Genomic DNA, 27954 nt, shown 5'->3' on the forward strand with positions numbered 1-27954 from the left:
CTACCACATTTAGCATGACTTTTCAATGGTGGTAAGGACCAGATATCATTCAGAGTGGTGGAGATAGTTTTGTTGGTGGTAGTAGGCAGGGCTGCGCGAACAAGGTGGTCCCTAATATTTTTGTTTTTCTTGAATGCGAAGAGCGGGCGTTCCAGATGGAGATTGCCAGCATTCAAGATTGACCAGTTCTTGAGGATACTTTTACGTATATTATTAGAGACTGTGGAAAAGGTGGTGACACAGACCAGTCTGTTTGTTTCAGATTTTGGTTTGGGTTCAAGAAGGGTTTCACGTGGGCAGTACCACGCACGTTTCATGGAGTTTCGAATTAGTCTTTTAGGATAGCCTCTTGTGGATAGTTTATCAGAAAGTATTTTGGCTTCAAAGAAATAGTCCTCTTTTAGGGAACAATTTCTGCGAATTCTCAGGAACTGCGAGAAGGGAAGAGAGTCTTTTAAAGCACGGGGGTGACTGCTCTTGTAACTCAACAGGGTATTCCTTTCTGTAGGTTTGCGGAATAAACCTGTGATAAGGTGGCCATCGGAGTGCTTGATTGTGAGATCAAGAAAGGGGATGGATTCCCTTTGGTGAGTCAGTGTAAATTTAAGACCACCGCAATTGTTATTAAGCCAGTGGAGGAACGAGGTGAGTAGACTTTCATTAGCCTGCCATATCATAAAGATATCATCGATATATCTCTTCCACTTACAGATACATGATGAAAAAGGATTGGTAGTGGTAAGGATACAGTTCATCTCCAATGCATCCATGTATAGTATGGCCAGATTTGGGGCAAAAATTGCACCCATGGATGTGCCTTTAACTTGTTGATAGAAGTGGTCTTCAAACATGAAAAAATTCCTGGTAAGGCAGACTTCTAATAGTTGTAATATAAAGTAAGTTGGTACAGTGTGAGGCCGCGATCTTTGATCTAGAACGTTTTCCATCACCAATAATGAGTCTCTTTGTGGTATATTGGTGTAGAGGGATTCTACATCCAAAGTGCACAGAATATTAAGTTTGGGGTCATAGGGGTGCCTCACTACGAGCTGGAGTAATTATCTAAATTCCCGGTGAGTAACTCCGTCTGCCTAAAACCTCCGGGCTCCCTCACCCCTATAATTTTTCCCCCCGTTAATTAGCTCCTTTTCTCCCGCAGTGCCTTGCCACGCATTACCCTGTTTACTACGCGATGTATTCCAACCGCCCGTGATGCCTCAGCTCCTCACCTCTCTGTGACTTGGATCAAGTTCACCGCACCATCTTCTTGCCCTATCCCGGTATGTCCACCCCCGTATTCCGATACTGCCTCCCGTTGCATGCTACCCCCGTCGCTGCGGTCTTCATAGCTCACTATCATGTGCCTTGCTATTCTCTCGCATTGTTCGGACATTCACTAAGGTCCCTTATCTAAGGTAATCTTACTCACCTTGTTCACTCGCATGATCTTCACATTGGAATCAGCGCCAATTCTTCGCCGGCACCCTCCGAATTGTCGTAGCCGCAATTATTCCTTCATTATGGTTTTCACTCACCTTCACTTTTGCTCCACTATGAAGTTAACTCTGTTCCTTGACACAGGAGAATTACAGTATGCCTAGTCAGATTTTTTGTCTCTACTTTCTTGTAAATACCTTTGACTTTCTTGTAAATAATTTTGTATAGTAAATTCCTATTGCAATTTATCATGTATATTTATCACGTTTCCCCATTTTTCTTCTCCTCCTCTCTTCTTCCCCTTTTCAACTAAGTTACTCAGGTTTATTGTACAGGCATTATTTATGTTGTCCTGATGATGATCCTTATACTGCGTTAATAGGATCGAAACGCCGTCGACACCAGTACACACCCTATATGTCTTTAATGATAATATGTTCTATACATCAGGTTGTTTTTTGTATTGTTTGTTAAAGTTCATCCGCGATTTCTTGCCCAATTGTAACAAACAACTCTTTGCCTGAACCTTTTTTGTTATGTATGTTTTTTTCCTATTTAAATGTACGGGTCACAGGCTTGTGTCCAACTTTGAGAATTTGTTCTGTATACTGCCGCTTAATTACTATATCAGTAAAAACCTATGACCACTGTCCGGCTGGACAAGTCTATGAAAATAAGCACTGATCGGGTCCTTATTTATCCCCTTCCCTATCTTACCTGCTCCTAGGGACCCTTGTTGTTTATATTGTAGTGTGCACGGCATGTAATATGACTCACAGTCTGGTGCTCCCAGACAGACTTCCCTTAGCCATCAACAGTTTTTCCAAAGCTACGAATGAGGTGGCGGCCCAGATCAGTTCAGAAAGCCAGTTGTTCAGATCGGAGAACACTTTGTGGTTCAGGATTAATTGCTCGTTGCTGAACACATAGCACCTCTCTTCCCATAGGTGAAAGTGGCAGTGTTCGCCAGAAGGGCAGTAACCCTCAGAGGGAGGCAACCACTCTGCCCAAATTGCCCTCTATCATGCCCTCTTGAGTGCCGTTGCACCAGGACCCCCAGATACCAAAAGGTGCATATTGCTATGGGGACTGGATAGGGCCTGTTGCCCACCATCAGGGCTGTGTGCTGGTCCGACAGTGGAAAAATACATTCATCTACAGTCCAGGGCACGTTCAAAATGTGTCCAGTAGTTTCATTGTGGGAGCCAGTCTGGGGTCTCTGCTGACACTCAGCCCATGGCTTTAACCCCACGACCACAGCTGGCACACCAACAGTCCCATAGCTAGTGCTAATAACAACTGTGACAATGGGCACCATGACAGGTGACTCTGTATATCCATTATTGTTCTGAATATTCATGTCCCACCCTGACTCGTGCTTCAGGGGCTGTGTATAATACTCAAATCCAAGCCAATAGTTCAGCTCCAAACCCCAGGCAACGGAGAACCGCAATGAAGGTAGGCCCAGGAAATACTGTCAAAGACCGTCTCCATGTCAACCAAGATCGTCACTGGTTTGCGAGGATCCTCTGGCTTCCCATCTATAAGATGGAGTGCCGATGTCAGTACGAGGAGGTTCTCCTTCCGGTGACAAACCCTCTCTGGTCTTGGGGTTGGCCTGCAGTGGCTACTTGCTGGAAAGGAAAGGAGAAAAGGCCTTTACTGTTTGCTTTGTCACCTGCTTGCAAGAAGATCTCCAAGGGCTTGAAACTGAGCTTGCCTCCTGTTATGAAGTTTCAGGGACACAAAGTCTTCACCACCAGCTCAGTTGAATTTACTTGCTGATAATTCTAATCTGCAAAGAGGTGCCTGCTGCAGTTCTGGACCTCAAGAGACTGTTTTCCGCTGGGAGCTGGAAAATCACTGCAACTTCGAAGAAGCGAGATGCATCCACACCTGTTTCCGATGCATCGCCGGAGAAACCGTCGTAGCGACTGCTGCGGCTCAAGAAATCTCTGCACGCCGCATCGAGTGCACCGATCTCTGACGTCCGAGATCATCGCACTGAGTTCGACGCAAGGCCTGCTGTGCGGCTGCACGAGTTCACGCATCGTCACTGGATCTTCGCTTCGCATCGAGGCGCTAACTCTGTCGCATTGTTGGGGGATGCAGTAAGAAACCGACACATCACCTCCCTATGCAGTAGAAACTGATGCATCACCTCCTCTTCGGTAAGGAACCGATGCATCAGCTCCCCTGTGCTGCAATAAGAAACTGACGCATCACCTCCCCCGAAGCAAGGAACCGACGCATGACCTTCCCTGAGTGTAAGGAACCGACGCATCACCTTCCCTGCCTTCCCTGCGGCCCGTTTTGTTTGTTTGCGTGACGCATCCCAGGTACTTTGTGAGAAAAGTGTTGCATCTGCAATTTAGCTTGAACTGAACTATTTCTACCATCTGAAAGTCATATTTTTACTACTGTATTGTGGATTTTTGTTGTTTGGTCTTGTTTGGTCTTGTTTTGGTTCAGATAGGTTACTTATTTTTCTAAACTGGTGTGGTGTCCATTTGCAGTGTTTTCACTGTATTACTGTATGTGTTCACAGATGCTTTACACCCTGCCTCTGAGATAAGCCTGTCCGCTCGTGGCAAGCTACCAAGGAGGTGAGCAGGGGTTATTTTAGGAGTTTATCCCCCTTTTCCTGACTAGAAGCAACGGTCCCTATTTGGACAAAGGTACCTACCTCTGCCAACTAGAGACCCCCATTTCTAACAGTCCATACTTGGACAAAGGAGCATACCTCTGCCAATTAGAGACCACCATTTCTAAATGAGTGTTTGATACAAATCCCCCTGATATATACCTTCAAGGCATCCCACTCAACCAGTGGCATAGTGGCAGTGCCTGAGTTGTGTTCAAAGTAAAGCTGCATCCTCGAGTGCTGTCATCTGTAATCGTATGGATGGATGCGGGTCCACATCAGGCCACACTTCAAGGCCAGTAGCAGTGGGCTATGGTCTAAGTAAGTCTTTGCTAAAAATTCTGTGTTCCTCTCGCTAAGTGTTGTGAATTGAGGAATAAGTCTATTCTTGTGTGTAGTGTGTATTTAGAGGAGAAGTAGAAATGTTCCCCCCTCAGAGGGTGCTCCTGGTGCCATGTGTCCAGTAAATGGCGAAACCCATTCTCACAACTACTCTGTGACCCTAGGTGCGGTTGCACACTGCAGCAGTGGGTCAGAATGTTTTTTATTGTACAAATATACAAAAACATTACAATTATAGATGAAATCAGTTTTGTAAAATTTGATTAAAACTTTTAGTTCTCGGCTCAGAAGTAGCCGCATGACATTGTGCGCAACACAGGGGGATAACAGGTTGTTAATATCGACAATTCTTCATGTGCTTCACCCGTTGAATAATCCTAATTACCTTCAATGCCGTATATTGCATTACATGTGTTAGGGACTCATTGTCCGCTGCGGACAGTCTGCAGAGTCTTCTCCCATACCAATAAGCTTTGAGAGGGATTAGGTCCAAATTTAATTTCATTAGGTTTGTTTTAAAAGCCTTGATTATTGATTGAGATAGGTAAATTGACAGGGCACCGGGATCATATAGGTTGGAAGCCTGGCTTCTCCTTTCAGAGTTTGCCTGTCTTGATCCTGTGATATTAGTTTTGCTTGCTTAATAAGCAGTTATGCTGTGTCTAGCCAGAAGGATGCTAATCCATATGTCTTCCACTTCTAGATCTTTCAGAGAGCTAGTCAGATACCCTCGCTTGGTCAATTTGCTCTCTTTTATTTCTGGCCAAAATATGTGTTTTAGTGAACCATAGACTGCCTGCTTTCGTTTCAGGCAATGAGCCAAGCCCCTTGCATTTGGCATTAAGTGTTGTGAGGTTGGATTGAATTCTAGGCATACCTGTGCATGTGTTGGGCAGTTTGATAGAGAGAACATTTCATGACATTCTGATAACCACAAAAACGGTTAAAGACATTGCATAATACGGTAAAAAAATTACACAATCTATTTCAAAGCTATTCATTTTTGTTAATAATTGCTAACAAATATGGGAAATAAAAATTCTGTCAAGGTGTAACTCTTGAAAGTTTAATTTGCGATAACTCTTCTGCAATAGGTTGAAGAGCAATTGTACCAAATGCAGCGCGAGAAAGCGGACCTTCTGAAGCGCACCGACGAAGACCAGGAGGACCTGAACGAGCTGATGAAGAAGCACAAGGCACTCATTGCTCAGGTATGGTGGCGGGCCGGGGCAGCTGGAAGAACATTGTGTCTATCACATTGATATTGAGTTTGGAGTTGGAGTATGTCTGTGTGCAAGTTTGTCCAGGTCTTCAAATGATGATGCATTGACATTATTGTTTCATGTGGCTCCGAAGCCTTCTTATATTTTTTATGCTAGACACCAGCAGTGTTGAATGGCACAATTCATTATGTGTGACAATGCTATTACCGTAAACACCTCCCTACTGCATCTCAACTGACAATCTGTGTATTCTAGCAGCCTGGTCAAGAGTGTAGTAGTGTAATAGCATATCAGAGAAAACAATTAATGGACAGCAGAATGGGTTATGCTGAGGTCGTCACATTTTCATGGGATCTACTGTAGGGCCTGTCACCACCCCATTAAACCCCAGGCTTTGCCTCTCTGCTATTCTGCCATGCCGTAAAAGATGAATAGATACGAATGGCTGACCCTCGTGTTATAAATATTGCACCCCAAGAACCTTGCATTAGAATTTTCAAGTTCTGAGGGATCTGAAGCCCATTTCTTCTGCAGCATATGGGGCACACATCTTTTCACTGTAGTTACTGTTTTATGCTTTGTAGGTGACGTCATTGACTTGCAACCGTTTAAGTATTTATGTGTGCTGGGACCCTCACATTTGTCAGTCCCCTCTTTTGGTGTGGAACAGAGAACTCAGTCTGCCCAGTGCATTGTGTTTGTGCAAATCAACATTTGTATTAGATTTTCTATGACTTGTGAATGATGGTAGTGAAGGGGGAGGGGAGGCTGGTAGGAGTTCCCGCCAAGCAGGGATGGCATACTGAAACAGCATGTAACTCAGTGCCAGCATCTCAATAGGAAGACCTTATTTCTGGGGAGGTGAATTCTTTGGGGTAGCTGGACTAGCATGGTCAGTAGTAAAAGATGGCATTCAAAGGCGGAATTCCACTCCACTGGAAACTGGGCTATTGGCCCTACTAGACCCAGTCTGCAGATACATAGGAAAGGCTAGCACATTGGCTTGCATTTTATTTAAAGTATGTTCAGTGATACACGAAAGGAAAGATTAATTTTGGCCTCCTGTTCGTATAAACTGTATAATCAAAGCCCCTCTTTTAGCCTTCCTAACACGTTTGGATGAAGATTATTCCAAATGCATCATTCCTGCCTGCCTAAGGTTTACTGTCGCAAGTGTAGCTCAAAAACGACGTTCAGAACTCAAGGGCATGTGGGAGAAGGGGAATGAAATCACTTGGCTGATTCGGGTCAGGAAGTCTGTTTTGATGTGTGTCTGTTAGAAAAACAGTGAATGACAACCCGTTTTTGCATATGTGTTCGCAATGTGACACATTCTTATCACTCACATACTTGAAAAAGTTAGTGTTAATTAAACAAATTATTTGGCGGTTTAGTGTTTTATGAGTTTTCTTTGGAAAGCTCCTGCACTAACTTCAGTAATATTAACTCTTTTTTCCTAATTGCTTTCTAATTTTTTTTTTTTTACAGTCTTCATCTGATATCAACCAGATTCGTGAACTACAAACACAACTGGAGGAAAATCAGAAAGAAAAGCAGAGCCTTCAAGAGAAAGTAAGCTCGGTTTTCTTTGCCACTGCAACAGAAGTAGACATAAAATGGCATTATTAAAAGCCATGCTTGGGCACAGTAGGGCAGAGGTGTTTTATGATCCAGCTGAGAGAATGACCATAATAACACAATTGCATTCCACCACCAGAGTTGAATGATTTGTGCTGTACAGATGTCGTCCACGATTTAAAGTGATTATTATTTGTACGTAGACTTTATTTACACCCTTTTTAAGACATTTCTGTTATTTGGTGTGGTAGGCCAACTGTCCCTCTGTAAAAGCAAGGAAGAAATGTACTGATCCTGCAGTTCATTCAGAGATTGGTGTAATGGGAGAACCATTGTAAACTGTAAGTTCTCCCACTCCATCAAACTTGCAGTTCCCCACCTCATTTACAGATGGCGGACCACAACAATTCCCATGGTGGAGCCATGGGAAGCCTTCCTGAACTATCACCTCCTGTAACCCATCCCACTCCCACCTCCAAAAACCCCGTAAATAACACCCACCAAAGTTTATCTACCTTCAGTCTCCATCCAGACAAACGTCTTCCCAATGAAAGTGCCCACATTCCACTCCAGGGGCGACTCCTCCGCTAAGGCTGATGAGTGGAAAAGGGAAAAATAAATGATAATACCAAGGTTATTATTATTTAATTTTTCGTTGATACATGGCTGGGTTGGGGCGGGTCTGGAGGCTCAGGGAGGAGGAGTGGACTGTGCACACTAAGTGTGCACAACTGCTTCGCCGGCCATCTCGTAATGCAGCCTGGGTAGGGAACATGCACAGGCTCACTGTCCCTGTCAGAGAACCAAAACATTGCACTGAGACAAATGGCAATGCTGCATTGCAGCATTGTGGTTGGCTTTGGGCAGCCTGTGTGCTTCCGGACTCTTCAGCAGTTACGGAGAAGAGACAGAGGTAGCCGTGGTGCGAGGAGGCAAGTGTTTTGGTTTAAAAAAATATATTTTGTCCCCCCCTACCCCTCTGCCCCCTGCACTCATTCCTTGCTAGCCGCCACTGTTCCCACCACCTTAATTTATAGATTTAAGGGGAAGGATCTCATGACTCTACTACGGGATCAGAGTGAGAGTACAGATGAGTTCTCCACCAAGTGTCTGAAAAACGACCCTCATTGTTCTTCAAATATGGAGTGGCCCTTTCTAAATTGCTGTACTTTTATGACTAATATAGTGTACGAGCTTTGATTCCATTGATTATTCGTGGGTGGGTTAGTTCTTATACAGCAAAAAGCAATCACCAATTTTGCTGCCCCATGTACTGCAGAGATACATACCACTCTGATTTAGCCACATGCAAAAAATTAGCCAGGCGGACCCAAAATACAAAACTTTTCAGGTTAATTGGAAAGTGGTGCCTAAGAAGGTGCCTCAAAACCTCTGCTGTAAACTTCCAAAAAGACTACAGTTTGGATCAACCACTCTAGATGTTTCGAATATCTCCTACTGAACCAGCCCAGCATTCTTTGAGGCATTTGAGTACATTCTGGGAATTTTAAGTGGGGTGTAGTATCAGTCATATATTAACTTATAGTTTATCTCCTTATTGTTCATATGTATGGAGCACTTCTAGATATTCAGTCCAAGCAATTTCCACGCTCAGTCTGTTAACTCAATGCCCAAGTAGTTCCCATTTGTGTCTATATGCACAACCCTCTGATGTTGTTGCTTACTTGCTTAGTTTGCACAATAATGAGACCCTGTCCATGGAGCCTATGAGACTCCATATTGATTTCTTGAATTATGTATTCTCCCATTTCACTACTTCCCCCATCCCTGGTTGCATTATACAATGTCTGAGTTATGTCTTATGCAACTGTTCCATTTCATTCAGCACAAACCCCTCCTTTTATTTGATGTAATAGCTGCATCCTGGAAAAGGTCAGCAACTGTCCATTATCCCCCACTCTAATGTTTATAGGGGTCTGAAACTAATGCTGGGGTGATGGGTGGATTATAATGTACTGGCATGCACGGAGAGGAGAAAGTGGTGAGCCCAAATCTCTTTGCCTTGCAATCCACAACCCCAACAATATTTGTACTCGTGCAATGAGGTATCGATTTCTAGCTCTTACCTGCTTCTGAAGTCATGTTAGGTCCCTTAAAGGTCTACTGATTATCAAGTGATCCATCCAAGCCCATATCTTATCTGTTTTCATGCTGGACCACTTCGTATTCAATTGTAAAAAAGTAGAGAGAGACCCCTTGTGAAATGAAGGGAATAGGATACTTTTTGCAAGTGTCTACTAGCAGTCCCTTGACTGTATATACAATCTTAAGTGATACAAAATTATAATATTCACACTCTCACGTTTTTAAAAAAACAGTACCATTTATTGTTAATAAAACATGTTATACATCACCATTAAAAACACAATCTATTCTGATCCCTACTTAACACGGATCTAAGCAGAGGATTTAATCCAAAAACATATTAGATTTGAACCTATACAAATACAAAAAAGCTAAGATTTCATTTGATACTGCAAATAATCAAAGTGCAAACAGAACAAATTGTTAATCGTATTCAGCCTAGCTGGCCACCCAATAATAAAACTTAAAATTAGGGGTGTGATAAATTGGTGGTATTTGCTTTGTTGTTATCATGTGAGATTTCAGAAAAATGATGCATATTTACGCAAAATGTAAATCCATCATTTAGAACTATTTTTTAGTTTGAATGTGTCCTTGGTTAAATTTTTGATGCAAGGATGCATCTTGCGATAAAAACACAAAATATCCGTAATTGCACAACATGGTATGATTTCAGGAATTTTGCATAATAAGCGTAACACAACATTTCCAAAATTATGTGAATTATGCCAGCATCATTTAAGTTTCTCTCAGACCGACTTAAAATCTAATTAGAGTAACCCTCTCATGTCCATTATCAGTTGCATCTTAACAGCACCCTACTTCTATCCCTCATTCAAATAAAGTGATTTACTAGCCTCTGTAGATGTTCAAATACATTATTCTCCACTGTTATGGGAAAGGCTTGGAATAAATACAACACTCTGGAGAGTATATTCATTTTACAGTGCCATTGTGGCTCATCCACGACAGCATAGGCTCGAGCCATCTCTCAAGATCTCTTTTTACTTCTCCTAATAAAGTTGGATAATTGGCTGACTGAAGTTGGTGTATCTGTGGTGCTATCATTACACCTAAATACTTTATATGTTTTGACTCCCATCTGAGAGAGAGGAAGAGAAAGAGAGAGAATAAGACAGAGAGAGAGAGACAGAGACAGAGATAGCCTTCTTAAGGTTTTGAACCACCTGTGGTGTAAGTGCAACATTAAAAGTTTCTGATTTATTCATATTTATTTTCAGGCCAGCTGCCTTTTCAAAGCATTCCATGTACTCTATTATCACCAGTAAAGATGACTCGGGGTCACCTAAGGAGAGCAAGTTATTATCAGTTTATTGGCCCAAAACGTATTCCCTTCAGTATCTTTAATCCCGCCTGATCTGTTCCATGCCACGACTCCCGCTCTGACTTTGAAGTACCAGAGGACAGCCATTTTGGGCCACTTTAGCTTTATGGAGCCATCACCATTTTTATGAAAGTCTGACCAAATCTCATCTTCTCTATTACTAATCACATGAATGTCCAGTCCACAAAATTGAAAGCTTTTCCCACGTCCATTGATGCAAACACAGCTTCTATCCGCTTCTTCTGGATTTACTCATTCAGGTGAACTGCTCACCTAAAATTATTATGAGTATTTCTAGAGGATAAGAATTGTGGTTGGTCTGTGTGTCTTGTTAAGTCTATAATCGCAGCTGATTGCTCACAAATTTAAAAGAGATTTAGTGGTAATGAAACATACTGTGCACAGTCAGTGAGCTGGAAAATTGGGTAATACAGACTGCGAAGGGACTAGCTGCATGTAAAGTTATGCTGTCCATAACGTTAATAAAGCGCACACCTTTATTATTCATCCTCATTTCTTGTCTATCAGTTGCAAGCCGCACAGAGCAAGATCGACTATTTGGAGCATGCCATGGTTGACCGCTCAATTGTCAGCAAGCAGGAATCAGTGATTTGTGACCTCGAAAACAAAATGGAGTTCCAGAGGGCACAGATCAAGAGGTTTGAGGTAGGTTCTTAATCTCACTTAAACAACTGTAGTAGTGTAACATAGACACACCGTAATATGTTTTGCATGCCTTTTTATTTTATTCTATTATGATGCACCTGTGTGACCCATGCAACATATGCTGTGCAATCAACTAACCTCATGTCATAGGTTTTCTGTCATCTAGCTCTGTGTTTTCTGCCTATAGCACTGTGGCACTAATTCTGAGTAGTGTGGAATCTTAATCGCGCCATTTTTGGTAGGAATACCTCTCGCTCAATTAATATTCTACTGATGTCAGGGCACAAGTTGAGGGTACACACGGGTAGACAGAGTCTACCCACTCTTTTGACAGGGTGGACACCCTCTACCCTGCTAAGAGGTTGGCACCCACAGAAATGTGTTGAATTTGTCTAGGTTTCAGATACTGGGACACATTCAGCAGAGTGCCTGCATGTTGTCTGCATTCATTTTTAGCTGCAAGGTACAGGCAAAGAGGGGGTTTATCAGATTCCAGCTGGTCCCATAGTAAAGGTTGAAGTTAAGGGGCGGGCTATCAGGTCTCCTTTTGTTGGAGTATCACAGGTACTAAGAAGAGGCATGCTTTTGATGTTGTTCAGTCCCTGGATTTAAGAGATATGCATGACCTGTAAGAATGTCAGATGTATTAATCTGTCCTAGTATTTACACGAATAGCAATTGAAATACCCCTATTTTGTTTTATTTCTTTTATAGCACTACTCATCCCAATGCAGGGTGTCAGAGCACTTTATATCACACATACACATTATACATTGACAATAAATCGTATGTGTGTAAATCAATGTACAGGATGTGTTACATAAGACAGTGTGGGTTACAAGACGCAGGAGCCACATGTCCTTCATAGCTCACTGTGATAGATTAGAATTTCAATTTATGACCTGCAAATAAAAAAGGATCTCTGTGTTAAATGTAGCAACCGATTTACACAGCTGCATAAAATACAAATCTGTCATCTGAGTGTTAACAATGTATGTGACTTTGATGCAAAACTGGGACTAGACAAAACACAGATCTCTCCAGAAAATAGGGTAACCTCCAGAGTGCTCTTACCATTATTATTATTACCTGAGATTTAGTTGGCACACAAAGATCTGTGCAGCAGTGCCTTAACTCCATAAGATATTTTAATATGCAGACTTTGCAACCAATTAAGCAGAACAGATTTACTGCCACTTTTCTCCTTGTTGCCAATTTCTTTGTGGCAGGGTTTTAAAAAACGAAATGTATAAGTAGAGGCCCAGATTTTGTGCCAGGTTTGTCACTTATTTGGCACAACCTCAATGCAAAATCTAATTTGTTAAATATTGTAATGCGCTCAAAAATGCTGATGCTAGAACTGTTAAACACACTTGTAAGGTCTTAAGATCTGATGTCACTTGTGAGGTCATAGTTTGTGAGGACACTTCCTGTGATGGCATATACAATGTCACCTGTCACGATCACACACTGGGATTTATTTATTTATTTTTGGACTTTTATATAGCGCTGGCTAAACCCGGAGGCATCCGAGCGCTTTACATAAGAGAGAACGTGGATGGTACATAGGTTACAAACAATAGATACACAACCTCAATGTCCAACACTAAAAGTGCAGCTGAGTAAGGGAAAGATCACAGTTACATTTAGCAAAGCGAAGAGGGTGCTCCGGAATTAAGCAGACGGTAGTAGGAAGGAGAGTTCAAGTCCAGCAGACCGTCACCAACAAGGGGGGTGGGGAACCCGAGGTCGGTCCATCCCACCGGGCACGAAATAGGCAGATAATCAGGGCGGTGATACCAGAATCAGTAACACTCGACCCCATTGTACTGCACCATTTTTGGGCCAGCTCAGATTAAATGCCCAAGCCTGCTTATTACTTTCATATTCCCATTCGAAGTGTGGGCCAACAGCATGCTCGGAGCTGTTAAGTGAAAAAGGGGGTTTTCATTCCCACGGCATAGAGTGATGTTGGTAACCTCCAGAAGTTCAGTATCTCTCAACCCATTTGTAGCACCTTAGAAACGTTCCATAAAATTGCTTACTCAAACTCAGGTCTGCACATGACATCAAAGTAAGCATTTTCTTTCCAGTTCTCACTCAGGTGTTGTTATCCTAGATTCATTTTATATGGTGCTTAACCTCGCTAGGGCAAACACACACTTTGTGAAGTGGGACTTCACTTCTATGGTTCTGTGTTGGAGCAGGCTGACAGTAGTTGTTAATTTATGCTACTAAGTGGCCGATTTCTATGTCGGATGGACTCAGGTCTGTCCTACATCAGTCAGGAGCCGTAACCGACCGACCTGCTGTCGTTGGTTATGGCCCTGCAAGGACGATGCGACCGAACATGGTTTGGTCGCACTCGTATACTTCACAATGGGAGCATGCATTCTGAGCGGAATGCATGCTTGTATTGTGAAAAGCAGGGGTGCAGTTCATCCCTGCACCCTGTGGCCGGCACCCCAAGGTGCCTGCCACCGGGTGCAGGGATCCACAGAGGGTCACCACAGGTGCTCCCAGGCCGCCATTCAGCAGCCTCGCACCCATGGGGGCCCTATTGGGGCCCCCAAAGACAGTTTCCGACTGCCTTTTCATGCCGGAAAGACCGGCACGAAAAGGCAGTGAAAAACTGCCATCGTACTCCCTCGGTCGTAAAGAGACGGCAGGGGGAGTACTGAGGGATTTCCGGACGGCGGACGGGCTCTCCGAGCCTGTCGTCAGCCATCTGGAAATCCGAGTCGGATTCCTTTCCGACAGAGCCCATCGGAATGGGTCGGTCGGACACATTCTGATTCGGTCGGAAGGGCTCCGACCATCGCTCGGATCCCTTCTGGCCGAAATCGGAATTGGCCCCTTTGTAGAGAACAATAATTCTTGTTTGCATCACTGAGGTCTGTTGAAGTATTTATATATTTCTTTTAATTATTTATACAGTGTGTGTATAGCGCAAACTGAGCCCATAAAGGGCGTCAGACTGTATTACTGTGCATAGTATTCATGAAGACTAACATATTTAATGGGACATACAATATGTGTATATGTGTGCATTGTGTACAGTCGCAGTCACCACTGTTTAGTTATAGTTAGGACTGAGTTTCCGCAGGAAATTGAGTTTTTGGTTGGCTAGTAAATTTAGTTCTGTTCAACGAATCTTCACAATACTTTCTACCAAAACGGTTTAGCCATCTCAGAAACTACCTGGCAAGTGTTGGGGTGATCCATCAATCGGGGGTAAGATTGAAAGTGGGGGGTTCCAAAACACATTTCTTCCATGCAATTTCACTTCAGGTTTTTCAACAGCGCAACAGCTATAGTTTTTTCAGTTAGCTATACCTGGTTAATTTTAGTGTTTTTTTTAGTTTAAAACATTATATTTTAACTGACATGTTCACCGAGCTATAATGTTACTTCTACCTTTGTTTTTCTCATTAAATGTATATAAATATATATTTTATATACATACACACTCACAAACACACAATATATGCATATAGGACCAGATTCACAAAGGTAAACCTACACTTTTGTGTAAGTTTACGATTTTTTGCAATTCACAAAGGAATTTATGAGTAGCATCTTTTCAACTGCAGAGTCTCCACACTCATGGCTGAGACTCCACACATAAAAAGATAGGCAGTTGTAAAGATACTACTCGCAAATTTGATTTGTGCATTGCAAAAAATTGTAATCTTGCACAAAAGTGTAAGTTTATCTTTGTGAGTCAAGGAAGGACAGGGCCAGTGCTCAGTTTTAAATGTTTTCTTAGCAATGTCTACATGTGGAAGTCGCCTGTAAGCATAAATAGTCCATTCATACTTGATTATTTAAGCAAAGCAATTGGGGTGAAGAACTCCGCACATAAAATGATCAGACTGGCCTATCTTTATTTTTTTTCAGGAACAAGTAGATAAAGTAATAAATAGTTTAGATATCAGTAGCAAGACCAATGAGTTAAATCGAGCATAATCAACACTTATAAAATAATAAAAAACATTCCGTATTACAAATTCTCAATGGTAACTAATATCGAATCAGACTCCCACAACTTGTATCTAGTACATCCTGACAAATTTTTTAAATAACAAATTACATTAAATAGGATTAATAAATAAAGTGCAAAGTGCCATATGCAAAACATTTTGTTTTGTTTTTAACAAATATAAAAATACCATCATTTCCTCAAAGTGACTTGTGCTTATATAACCTATTTATAACTAATTTATAACTTATTCAACATCATCAGGTTTCGTCTATAAACCCATAAGGGAAAAAAGGTCGCCAAATACCCCTAAATCTTACAACAGCTCGTATACGTTTGGCATAGGCCTCTTCTAGTCTACAAGTCCTGGTCATTTTATTAAACCAATGTTCAATGCTAGGTTGTAGCCTGGTTCTCCAGTTTTGCAAAACAAGTGATCTAGCAACTGCGATAGCAATTAATATAAAATATTGCTGATATTTTGTAAAACATTTCACTTCTCCTGAAGAACCAACTAACACCAGTATGACTGACTGACTGATTGCCAAGGTTAAAATCAAAGAAATTTCCACAAAAACCCTCTTCCAGAAATACTGTAAATCATTACATTTGTAAAATATATGTAACCAACCCCCTTCACCCTCTTTCTTACAGCGAAAACATTGATTCAGGCAGGTTTGAAACATTTTAGACAATTTCAGGTGTATAAAATATAATAACCATCTGGATCAAAAATTAATTATTTTAAAATTGGAACCGCTATGTGCTTTATTTGCTAGATCATTAAGCTGTTTCCACTCTCTGGTATTGAAATTACAGCCTGTCTCTGAATGAATTTTTTGGAGCTCTTTTGTCAGAATCTCATCCGAGTTGACTCTTTGATGAAGTAGCTGATACCAACAGCCAACCCCCACCATTTTATTTACTATCTGCTTAACAATTGACCGTACCGTCTCACCCAACATTGAGTAATTAATTTTAAGGAAATTGATTATTTGTACAAAGCGCATAGCAGGAGCGGTGTTCGGTGTGGTGGCCGGTACACAAACCGTTTCCCAGTTGATTAATGTATCATGATTATAAAAATCCCCAAGCTGGAGATAGCCCAGTTCTTGCCAAAACTGAAAAAGCCCTCTGGGGAGTTTAAGACCTCCTACTGCCCCATCCTGTATAGGGGTATAAGCGTGAAATACAGGGAGATCTTGTGATTTAAAAAATAACTGCATTCTTTCAGCCAGTGTGAGAGTAACCTTGTATGTTGTTTTTTGGGGAGTTTTGCCAAACGTAGAAACAGGTGGAGTCCAATGGCACTTTCATTCAACATATATATTAATTTTTTTTTATCGAAACAGAATTTTCCTTACCCAATTGGGAAAATAAGTTAAGTAAAGAAGCCTTATAATAGGTTGGAAAATGTGGGAGTGCTAATTCTCCTGAAGTTACATCTAATTGCAATATAGAAAACTTAACCCTAGGATGTTTATTAGTCCAGACAAACTTCCTTATTAATTGACCCAGCTCCTTAAAATAATGATTCAGGATTTTCATGGGAAGATTAATAAATAGAAAAAAAAACAGTGGAAGCTCCGTCATTTTAACCATTGAGATCCTTCCAACTACAGATAGTTGAGCAGAGACCAGTTATCAAATAAGCTTTTCAATTTCGTAAGCAATCTTGCATAATTCAAAAAAAAAATTGCCCAAAATCATTAGTGACATATATCCCCAAATATCTGATTGGATGTGGTGGTTTTAGATGGATGGCAGGTGGAAAATCCAAAGGGGTCGTAGTAAATGATAACATTTCGATTTTTGCCTGATTAACTTTATATCCTCCGATTGCGTAAAGTTTTGAATTTCATCCAACACATTCTGTACATTAGCTGCCTCTGCTTTCAGATATAGAATGATGTCATCTGTAGAAAGTTTAATTTTTGCCATACCATCAATGGGAGGCACGATCATTAAGTTCTTCTGGATCTTCTCAGCTAGGGGTTCAATAAACAATGAAAATAGGAGAGGGAACAACGGACACCTCTGACGAGTGCCGCGATTGATAGAAACCTTACCGTTTACTAAGCCATTAATCATGTTTGTGGCTTCTGCCCCTCTATACATTTTTGTTAGCATCTGTACAAATTGCTGCAGAAAACCAAACTTCCATAAAATAAAAAATAAAGCACTCCAGTCTACCAAATCAAAAGCCTTTTCGGCATCCATCATCATAATCACCGCATCAATCTTATTAATAGAAAAGTAATCAATGGCTTGCATTTAAAAATACGTATTCGATGTCATCAAACGTCCAGGGATAAAACCATTTTGATTGCTTTGCATCACCTGTTGTGCACAGGGAGCTATCCTTTTTGCCCAGATTTTCATAAAAAATGAATAATCTGTGTTTAGCAAACTAATAGGACAATAAGAGCTTGAATCCAAAGGGTCCTTATCCTTTTTAAGAAAGACCATTACCACAGATTCCTTAAACCTTTGGAGAATATCAATGCCATCCTTAATTTCATTAAGCAGTTTGACTAAAAAAAGGAAGCAATTCATCTTGAAATACTTTATAAATTTCAACAGGAATCCCGTCGGCCCTACTGGCCTTGCCATTAGCCATACTTTTTAATACTGCTTGAGCTTCAGGGATTCATATTTGAGCGTTCAAAGCCTCTGAAAGCCGCTGCGGTATCAAAGGTAGCTCCAAAGAATGAAAATATCTCCCAAGATCTGCCTCATCTACCCCCTGTGTATCTCCATAAATATGGTTAAAATGTGAGCAGAACACCTCACCAATAGCCTGCTTATCATCTTCTAACAGACCTGTTGCTGAATTTTTTATTTGAGTGAATAATTGTGCAGCTTTTTGAGATTTCGTGGACCAAGCCAAAAATCTGCCAATCTTCTGACTCTCCTCATAAAGCTTTTGTTGGTAAGCCTTACTCCCTGCAATTTCCTCTGTTAAGAAAAAATCTTTCATATTCTCCTTTTATGGGTGCTGATGTATCCGTGAGGATTATCTTTAGTCTAGCCTTCTCCACAGCTGTTTGAAGTGCGGAAATCTTATGTCTCTGTAGGTTATTTATTCTTGACTTATAGGAAAAGTGGCTTTAAAGGCCTCCCATACCGTAAATAAAGGGGCTGTATTTAAATTGTATTGGAAAAACTCCTTGATAAACCCTCTGGTTTCAGTTAACCAGATTGTATCTTGTAGTAGGGATTTATCGAATTGCCATCTGGGTCTATGTTTCACACTCCTATTTAATATTAATGTAAATGAAACTAAATAATGATCCGAAAAAGAGTTGGTGCCAATTTCTGCCGGACCATTAGCAACTAATTTGTCCACTAAAAAATAATCCAATCGTGAGGCCGATCTAAATCTTGCTGAGTAGCAGGTAAATTGCAAGAGTGTAGGGTGGGCTAATCTCCTGGGATCTGTGAGTGAGAAATCTTTTGTAAGGCTATTAATTAATTTTGCAGTTGGGGGTTTTAGTTGACGCTTCACCTTATTTGATGAATCCAAGGCTAGATTCTGAATAAAATTTAAATAAACGCCCAGAACTAGTATACCTTCCATATGTATTACTAATTGGTAAATTTGGCCAAGTGCTACAATAAGCTCCTCGATAGGACTGTAATAATTTACCAAATTCAAAATTGTTTCCTTGAGCTTGACTTTTAACCACAGCCTTTCCCATCTCGTTGGACATCTTTAACTTGCCAGTTTGCTAGTGTTTGCTAGTCGAATCCCTACCCCTCGGACGGCAAAATTGGCTGAAGAATAAAATGCCTGTTAATACCTTTTGGGAAGTACTAGCTTTGGGTTATCCGAGCTAAAATGAGTTTCCTGTAAGAACACAATCTCAGGAGAAAGAGAAGTAACCCAATTTAAAAAAGCAGCACTTTTCCACGGGTTAAGTAATCCATGAACATTACAAGTAACAATTTTTACATTCTGCATTTAAACAGTATCATCTGTAATTCTATATTATTTTTTTGAAGAACCCATCTAACGTGGCGTGCATTGATTAAAGTAAAACTATAAAGTTGATTACATCTTTCCTGTTCATTTTTTCCTACTACTATGCACCACCCCAACACAAAAAAACCCTAAAACCCTGACCCCCCCCTCAGAAATGTGATCCTGCCCCGCGTCCCACATTTATACCCCTCCCTTTCCTGACTAATGGGGTGCCCTGGTCCTGCACCCTAGGTGAATAACCCCGTTCCCCGCACGGAGAAACAGACCTGTGGATAAGAATGCAAACATTATTCGGTTTCGCAAATTAAATCAAAACCATTTGATCTCAAAGTGGAACTATCTCTCAGCAATTCCTGAGCTTCTTCTACCCGCGAGAGCATATGAAATTTGCCCTTAACCAGCACCCTTAGCTTTGATTGTTGTGCAATGGATGCCTGTGCCCCTTGTGCTTTAAATAAAAACAGGAGCTTAACAAACTCTTTACGTCTACGAGCTGCCGTTGCTGACATGTCTGGGAAAATCCGGCATTTAGTACCCTCGTCAATAGCAAACTGTTTCTGCTGAATTGCTTTAGTTAACACATTTTCTTTAATTCTATAGTCAGCAAAATTAATAAGGATTGTGCGAGGGTATTTGGAATTCGGGATTGGATGAGCGGGGGACCCGATGTGCCCTAGTTATTGTCAGATCCCCAGAGAAATCAGGAAGCACTTTTCGTTTAAAAAGTTTTTATGTGTTGAGTTCTCTGCCGTGCATGCGGAGTCTCCAAAGTCGTAAACTTACTATTAAATTGTTTGTTTGTGAATCGGGAAAAAAGTATAATAACACAAAAGTGTAAGTTTCCCTTTGTGAATTGAGACCAGAGTGCCTACGCTGCATTGACAAGGAGTTCCAAACGGTTAGCACTAGGGCTAAAATAAACTTGCCCCTCTTTGGCCCTATTTACAAGGATCATTGGTTCCATCGGAACTATAGGTTTTTCAGCTTTCACACAATCATTTTAGCTGCTGAAAACAGCCAACATCTCTCAATTTCAAGCACCTGTGAGCAAAATATTAAACTGCCACCACAACATCATACTCATCCTCTTCTGTCAATTTGCTATAGAATCAGGACACCACAAACACCTCCCTTGCTCCTGCCAAACCAGACCTGAATACTGAGGTTGTAGAAGCTAAGATTTGTTGAGTACAGCCCCAACATCTTTTGCAGGTCTAGCGTTAGGTCAATGCGACCGGTGCAGCCGCACCTGGTGCTGAGCTCAAGGGGGTTACTGCTTTGATCACAGAGAACCTTTTGTTACTTGCAGTTCATAAATTACAATCCTAATCTAGTACAGAGACCTATAAACTGCAAAGACCTGCGTACAAACTGCATGGTGTAGGTTGGAACAGTATGTTTTCCCCATTCTTTCATTATCCTAAAAGTGGCAATAAAACAGTTTGTATGGGTAGAAATAAATTCTTAATAGTAAAGCCAATCCCAACCACCGTGATACATTTTAAATACTGAATTTCTGTTTCTCTAGACCAAACAGTCTTTAAATATACTGCCTACTTGCATGGTTGACTTGTGATTCACACACCTTTTAATCCTCATTGTTTTATGTCACATTTCCTATAGACTGATATACACACGTATGAGTCATTGTCTCTGTGTAATGTGTGCAATGTAAAGTGCTCTGACACCCTACACTGGTATGAGTAGCGCTAAAAAACAAACACAATTAATGTGCTAGAGGGGGTTATGGAGAAATTAGGAACACTGTTGGTGGTGGAGAGGAAATTCATGGCAAAGGAGATCTTGGGGGGGGGTGCCAAAAAAGATTCTCACACCGGGCGCCTCTTGCACTAAAGCCTACCCTGATCTGATGAGCAAGGTTGGATTCGAGGTAACTTGGATGGAATGGTCTGACAGCTTTAGAGTCCATTTACAATCCCAGCGATTGTGGCATGATTTAACAATAACTTCCAGGTGTCCCTATACATGGACTTTTGTTTGTTACAAGAGCAGAAACAGGGTTTTAGGGTCTAGGTACTTTGTGGGACTTGCTTTGTTTCTTTTAATCAACTACATTTAACTTACCATGATGGACCAATTCTTTGACCTCGCCATCCCAGATTATAGAACACTGAGGTCCAGAATCAACAGTTGAATGCCTCCTGACCACCATGTGGCTCCTTGTATGAGAATGGTGACCAAAGTACGGCTTTAGAACATATTGATACCAACTACAAAGTTTCAGAAATTGGTTTTAGACCACTGTTTCACATAGGGATGCTCTTTGGCCTTATCTTCATTTTATTTATATGAGTTCGTATTTAAGGAAGCAGTATGCGGATTTATGAGATTTGATAAACCATGTGTGAGGACTCCAGTAGGAGAGGCTCACCTGTGGTCACCTGAAGGGGCAATCAATATCATGACAGAATGTGTATCCTCTCACACTCATAACATAACTTAAGACCTACCCAATTCTAAAGCACTTTTAGAAATCAACTGCTTAATGAAATTAAGCCTGTTTTGGAGTTTGTAATCTGTTTATATCTTGAATCCCTTTAATGAAATACCATAACAAACCACATTAATCCTGATCAGTACTCTCTACCTGCATATTTTGAATTGGCACATATTTCATGTCCTCTCCTTGACCTCACCAGATTCTGATTTTGCGTTTGAGAGACAATGTGATGAAGATGGGAGAGGAGCTGGAAAAAGCTGCTGAATCAGAAGCACGAGAAAGAGAAAATGCCAAGTACTACCAGATGCGGATGGAAGAGATGAAAAATGATATGAATGAATTATTCCAAAGAGAAATGGAAGCATGCCGCAGAAGCGTGGAACTGGTAAGAAGTGAACATGATGCCTATCCTTCAATGTGTCTGCCTTCATAATACTTTCTTTAATACATTATCATGAGCCAGAATATAGATCTGGAAAATTATCCAAATGGAGAATACGCAAAGGTCAGGGGTGGGTCGTGGTCCGGCCCTTCAGATATGTAGGATACTCCCAGTACATCTCAATCGCTGTTTTGAAGAATATTTTCCTTGCAGGGTCCCCAGGATTTCATAACAGCAGCTGTAAATTCCTCTTTCAGAAAAAGAGATTTTTCTTTGAGAGAGTGTGCTGCCCAGTCTAGCTGGGCAATGATGATATCCTGATGAATAATGAAAAGCTGGCTTCACACCTGCTTTCTGTTGGTAGTCATTTGGGATATCGCGTGGCCACTATGTTGTGACCAAGATATCGAGTAGGCAAATGCATATAGTTAGTATAGATCTATTATTCCTAACTTCATATTTACGTACTTTGAAGATATTTATACAATCAAGGTACATGTATGCGGAGTTAGGTATATAAAATCTTTACATACTTACCTATCAATATTTTAGCCACTCAATAATCTTTACTCATTATTCCAGATCCATACCGTTTCTGCCTGTTAATTAGCTATATTACATCAGGTAGTCCAAAAACAGAGAGTCGTACAAAGCAGAGTGAAATCCTGAGACAAAACAAAGGACCGGATGACTAGTCACTGAGAGTCATAACTTCTATTTATCACACCCATTAAATACTGATACTCCAAAGTCTGGAATTTAATGGATGGTGTGTTAAATAGGACCTATAACAAGTTTTTGGTTTTGCAGTGGGGAATAAAAGGGGGTTGTTGCTGCTTTCCGCACCACTATCGACATGTCACATTCATTACCAGACCTTTTCACCAAGTATATATCAGCAGACTTGATCTGTCAATATTTACCTGTGGAAACTCCTAGGGGTTGGAAAACTCCAGCCCACTAGTAATTGTGGCAGGTGTGCAAACACTTGCTTTCCATGGATGCCTCAGTGCAGCATGCCACTTGTAATCAAGTCCTAAATGGACAATGTTCAAATATTTGCTGTGCAGGTAATGCCTATTTAACCACTTTCTAAGATGGGTTAATGTCACAGCACGTGTAGACAAGGAGCACTAATCCACAGTGAAGTCACACAAAATACCAGGGAGATGTGTGAACCCCCTCTAACTGCTACAAGGAGTTGGCACCAAAGGAGAAGTTTGTGAGGGTGCACATTGTTAAAACATTCACGTGGCCAGCTGAGAACATTTCTGTTGAGAAAATTATTTTGCAGAGTTTCCAGAGTGTAGAAAAGGACAGTGGGGTTTAACTATCCATTCCTGTTATCCACAGACACTCCATGTTGTTGAAGTTTTACAGGTCAAATCCTTGGATTTTGTTTTAGATCCCTGTGCCCACAGGAAGCATGTACTGCTTGGTTAAAACAACGCTGTATGTTTTATAAGGTGCTTTTAGAAACCTACTTTCAGAATCTCCTGCTGTAAATAACTGAGGAAATATCAACAGATGCACTAGCACAGTTTTAAAAATAATACAAATAATATAGACCATAGCGTTAATATGAGAGATACCTTCTGATTGTGAGTCCATGTTTGCAGTTCATGCCAGTCTGCTGTCTGCACTTCAGAAGTTAAATATAGGGAAGACTATATAACCAGGTCCGTTCTTTGCTAAAAAATAAATTGTCATAAATCACGGCACTCATTACATTAGATGTTATTTAGAAAGTTGTATCACTTGACATTTCACAAATCGCATTGACTTGTAATGGTACAGACTACCACACATTTAGGAAAATCCTGATATCGACCCTTTTTAAATAACGTGTTGTCATCATAGATAGTAGTCTCACTGGCCAAGGGTTCTTTTATTAGGGAGTGTTCATTGACAATGTAAATGATTTCCATAATCATATAATTAACCCTGGGCATAGTTTGAGTAGTAGCGCTACGCATAACTACGCAAACTGCGTAGTGCGGTAGGGAAATACTGTTCGCACTGATTGCACAGTGCCGGATGCTTGTCCGCACTGTGCAATCATTGCAAACGGCATCTCGCACAGTGAAAGCGGCTGTTTTCTGCCGCTCGAGTAGATTTGTACTCGAGCGACAGCTTTCTCAACGCGGACTGGTAGTATCTCATCGCGAGCGGTTGCGAGCATACGCGACCACTCGCAATGAGAAACCTAACCTCCCCGCTTTGAGAATCTTGGCAGGAGGTTTATTTTCCATGCTCGCAATCTGCAACTTGATGTTGCTGATCGCGAACGAGGAAAAAGTCTGGCCTGGATGTTCATTTTGCTCGCTCGCGGTCGACAACTGGACATTGAGGACCGCGAGCAAGCAAAAAAGGCCCGCCACGCTTCGCTATGCGTTTTTGCACTGTGCTACATGCAATTCACGTAGTGCGTAGTGCGCAAACTACGCACGCTCCGCCAGCGTAGCGTAGTACTATGCCCAGGGTTACATATTATGCAAATGTATATACATTATGGTTGTCTTGAAAATCTGGCATGGGTCTAGCCGTCCATGGCTCTCACAAAGGGATTGTTCATTATACTGAAACTGTACAGACGTTTCTCAGGACGTAAAAGACAAATTATTGTTCTGCAAGTGCATCAAAAGTTTGTCTAATGTAATTCTAACGTAATTCTAATGCACCATTACTCATCCTTGAAGGTTTCTTTTGATTTATTTTTAAAAGCAAATGAACACTTTTGCCTGATTTTCACAAGATGGTTACATCAAATAACGGTTGCTGTAGGAATATATTTTCTTGGAAACCTCTATCAATAACCATCATCATTATCAAGGGTTATAGTTCGAATGCAAAACCATAGTGCACACTTCACATGGAGCCCCTACAAACAACTAAAAGAATATATTTATTATTTTATTGAGGGTAGTTATGTGTCATTGACCTAGGTGTGGGTGGGGGCACGGAGGGCAGTAGATCAAATCGCATAGGACAGGATTTACAAGTCAAGCTGTACTGGATATGGATAAACCCATTTCAGAGCACGGAGTGATACAAGAATCCATGAGTACTTTTTTGCTCTTTTCTCGTAATTTGTATTTCTAGTTCCACCCTGTCATTGCTGTTGGTGGTGAGCCAATCACCGAGCAGGGATAGCTTTCCCACAAGAGAAGGAAGAATTTTCTTGCCAGAGTACATTATTGGTGTTACTATGAGGGAACGGGAGCCAATTAAGTTTTCTTTATGGGTGGGCATTATATTGGTTGATGTTTTAGTCATACCTCTAGTGTCCTATGTTTAATCATTTTGTAGAAGAATGCTTTCAGCAGAGTAATGGTGGAGCCGGAGGCCAATATTAATAATGGTTTGGTCCTCACACCCGATCATATGAAGGTTAAATTCTCTTTTTGCACCAAAGGTTGCATTCTGATAAAAAATGTTCACTTAATAGCTTTGATCTTTGAAGTCAAACATCAAAGCACTCTTTTTATTATATAAAAACAAGAAGCAACATATTTAAGGAAGATCAACAGACCGGAACACAATGGTCATTAAAGCACATGGCACTAATGAGTAAGACAGAAGTCAAGAAATGACATGACAAAACACATCTGACAAATGCATCTTTAAAGAAAAGATAAAACAAAATGAATATATAGAGATACATTTGTGAGCTTGGCATCGATAAATAATTTACACATTTTTCTAATATCAAACGATTGACTTCATATAGTATTAAGATGCTATTAAAGAATTATTATCTACATTGTCATAATGTTGGAAGGTGGATTATTAGTAGGGGTAAGTATGCACCTACCACTAGCAACAAAGCCATCATCGCAAAATAAATTCCAGACAAATTCCCAATAAGTTATTCCCTTGCTCGACCCTTGGTAGCTGGCAACGAGCAGGCAGGCTTAACTTAGAAGACAGTTGTGTAAAGCATTTAAAAATATTAAATAAGACACAACACAAAATAAAAATCTACAACCAATTTATAAAAATAGGAGATATTTTTATGATTAAAATGGCATGGAGATGACAAAAATTCAATATAGGGAACTGAAGATATGAACTTTCTAGTGCTTAAAAACATATAGTGCCAACTTGGGATATCTGGTCGTGCATGACCAGGACAAAGTCAACGTTTTGAGTCGACCTCGATGGAGCCCTGGTCGGATGCACAATGCTGGAGGGCCCGGTGAAAATGTTACCTCTACGATTAGAAACTTTTCTGGGCGATTTTCTCTCGTCGTCGGGCGAGGCTCCTCTGCAGGTTGGGATTCAAGTTGATGGCAGCGGCCTGGGGCAGCATGAGACCTCACTGAAATCCTGGAAGTCTTGACCTCTGAAGCTTTCAGCAGGACAAACCTAAAATCCAGGACGGGTCCTGGTTCGGCGGCCTGTCTCTAATCAACGGGTCGGTCACCTTATCAAGCCTCATCCAAAAGTTGCTACAAACTTTTCCAAACTCCTGGAACTTTTTCCTGAAGTTCCTCTTGAGGGTTCAAAGTGTCCACAACACAAATCCAAATTTTCAAAGTCTCTGAGTTGCTCTTCGGAAGTTGGGATTACAGTTCCCACAATGCACCTTTCAAATTCTTAAAAGGCTGCCGGGCGCACTCCAGGCTGGGGACTTCTTGGGGGAGATGGTGCAGGGAAGCTCTGTTAATCTGTTGCTTTCAGGGAGTTCACTCCTTTTTAAAGCAAGGCAAAGTCTTCAGGGCTGTAGTTCCAAGTGTGCAGCAGGCACAGTCCTTCAGAGTGCAAGTCTTTAGGTTGCAGACCAGGGTTCCAGCAGGACAGTCCTTCTTCTCCTTGTAATTTCAGGAAGCAGATCTGAGTTGCTATGCAGCTCTCTCATATTTATTCAATGTTCTGGGGTGACAAGTAGGGGGGGCATCTCAGACTAATGGGGTACAGGGTACCACCCAGAAGCATGACAACTTCCTCCAAAGTGTGGCATATTTTTGTCCAACAAAGCACAGCACTTTAAAATTCAAAATGGAGAATTCACCTCCTTGGGAGTACGACTTAGTCTAAAAACACCCAGGCATCAAACCTACCCTCAGTGGAAGGGTTCCCCTCTGATAGAATTTTTAAACAGAAATGCTCACCATTCAAAGTTCCCTCTGCCCAGCATGTTCCCTTATACCATGTTGGTTATGGTTTTGAAACTGATTGCACTGAAGAGCTGCATCATCTGCAGGCCTCTGGAATTGATTCTTGCCACCCCTACCGAACAAATGGGGATATGTGTGCTACTTGTAACATCAATCTTGATGTCTGTGGTGCTATCACCCATAGAACTGTTCCTCCTCAACTAGTTTCTTCCCTTTCAGGGACAGAGGTTCAGACGTAATAAGAACTGGTCACAATTTTTGACCAGTATTTAGCAAACAGTGTGATAATTTACGAACCGACCTATCTACTAATAAGTCGGTTTGCAAATTACCATTTTCTATCAGGTTGCAATTTGACTTACCTCATGAATAATAAGGAGTTGTATCACAAATTGCGACCCACTAGGAATGGCACCATCACTTGGATGGTGGCCTGCTGAGGTTAGCAGACCACCATGTCTGTGATTGCATTTAAATAAAGCATTTTATTTTCAAAAAAGCAACCCATTTTCCTTGAAGGAAAATGTGATGTGTTTAAAAAAACAATGATAAATGAAAAATCTAAGTTTTATTTCTTATGGGTAGAGAGTGGTCCATTGGACCTCTGCCTACTCTTAAAAAATGTTTTCGTCAACATTCACAAAGGGGAATGATTTACCACCTCCCTTGTGTCGGAAATAAAA

The 27954-nt window shown here is 41.1% G+C and overlaps 1 protein-coding gene across 5 annotated transcripts in view; it reads left to right on the forward strand.

The window, feature by feature from the left end:
* The window catches only part of MYO18B (myosin XVIIIB), a 1573426-nt gene that overhangs the window by 1330609 nt on the left and 214863 nt on the right, over window positions 1-27954 (forward strand). For all 5 annotated transcript variants that reach the window (XM_085634174.1, XM_085634172.1, XM_085634173.1 and 2 more), the window contains 4 exons: window positions 5518-5634; window positions 7135-7218; window positions 11204-11341; window positions 21969-22154. In XM_085634174.1, the coding sequence (XP_085490300.1) occupies window positions 5518-5634; window positions 7135-7218; window positions 11204-11341; window positions 21969-22154 (525 nt within the window). The remainder of the gene's footprint in view (window positions 1-5517; window positions 5635-7134; window positions 7219-11203; window positions 11342-21968; window positions 22155-27954) is intronic.

This window comes from Triturus cristatus, chromosome 11 (genome assembly GCF_964204655.1).
Source record: "Triturus cristatus chromosome 11, aTriCri1.1, whole genome shotgun sequence".
Lineage (NCBI taxonomy): Eukaryota > Metazoa > Chordata > Amphibia > Caudata > Salamandridae > Triturus > Triturus cristatus.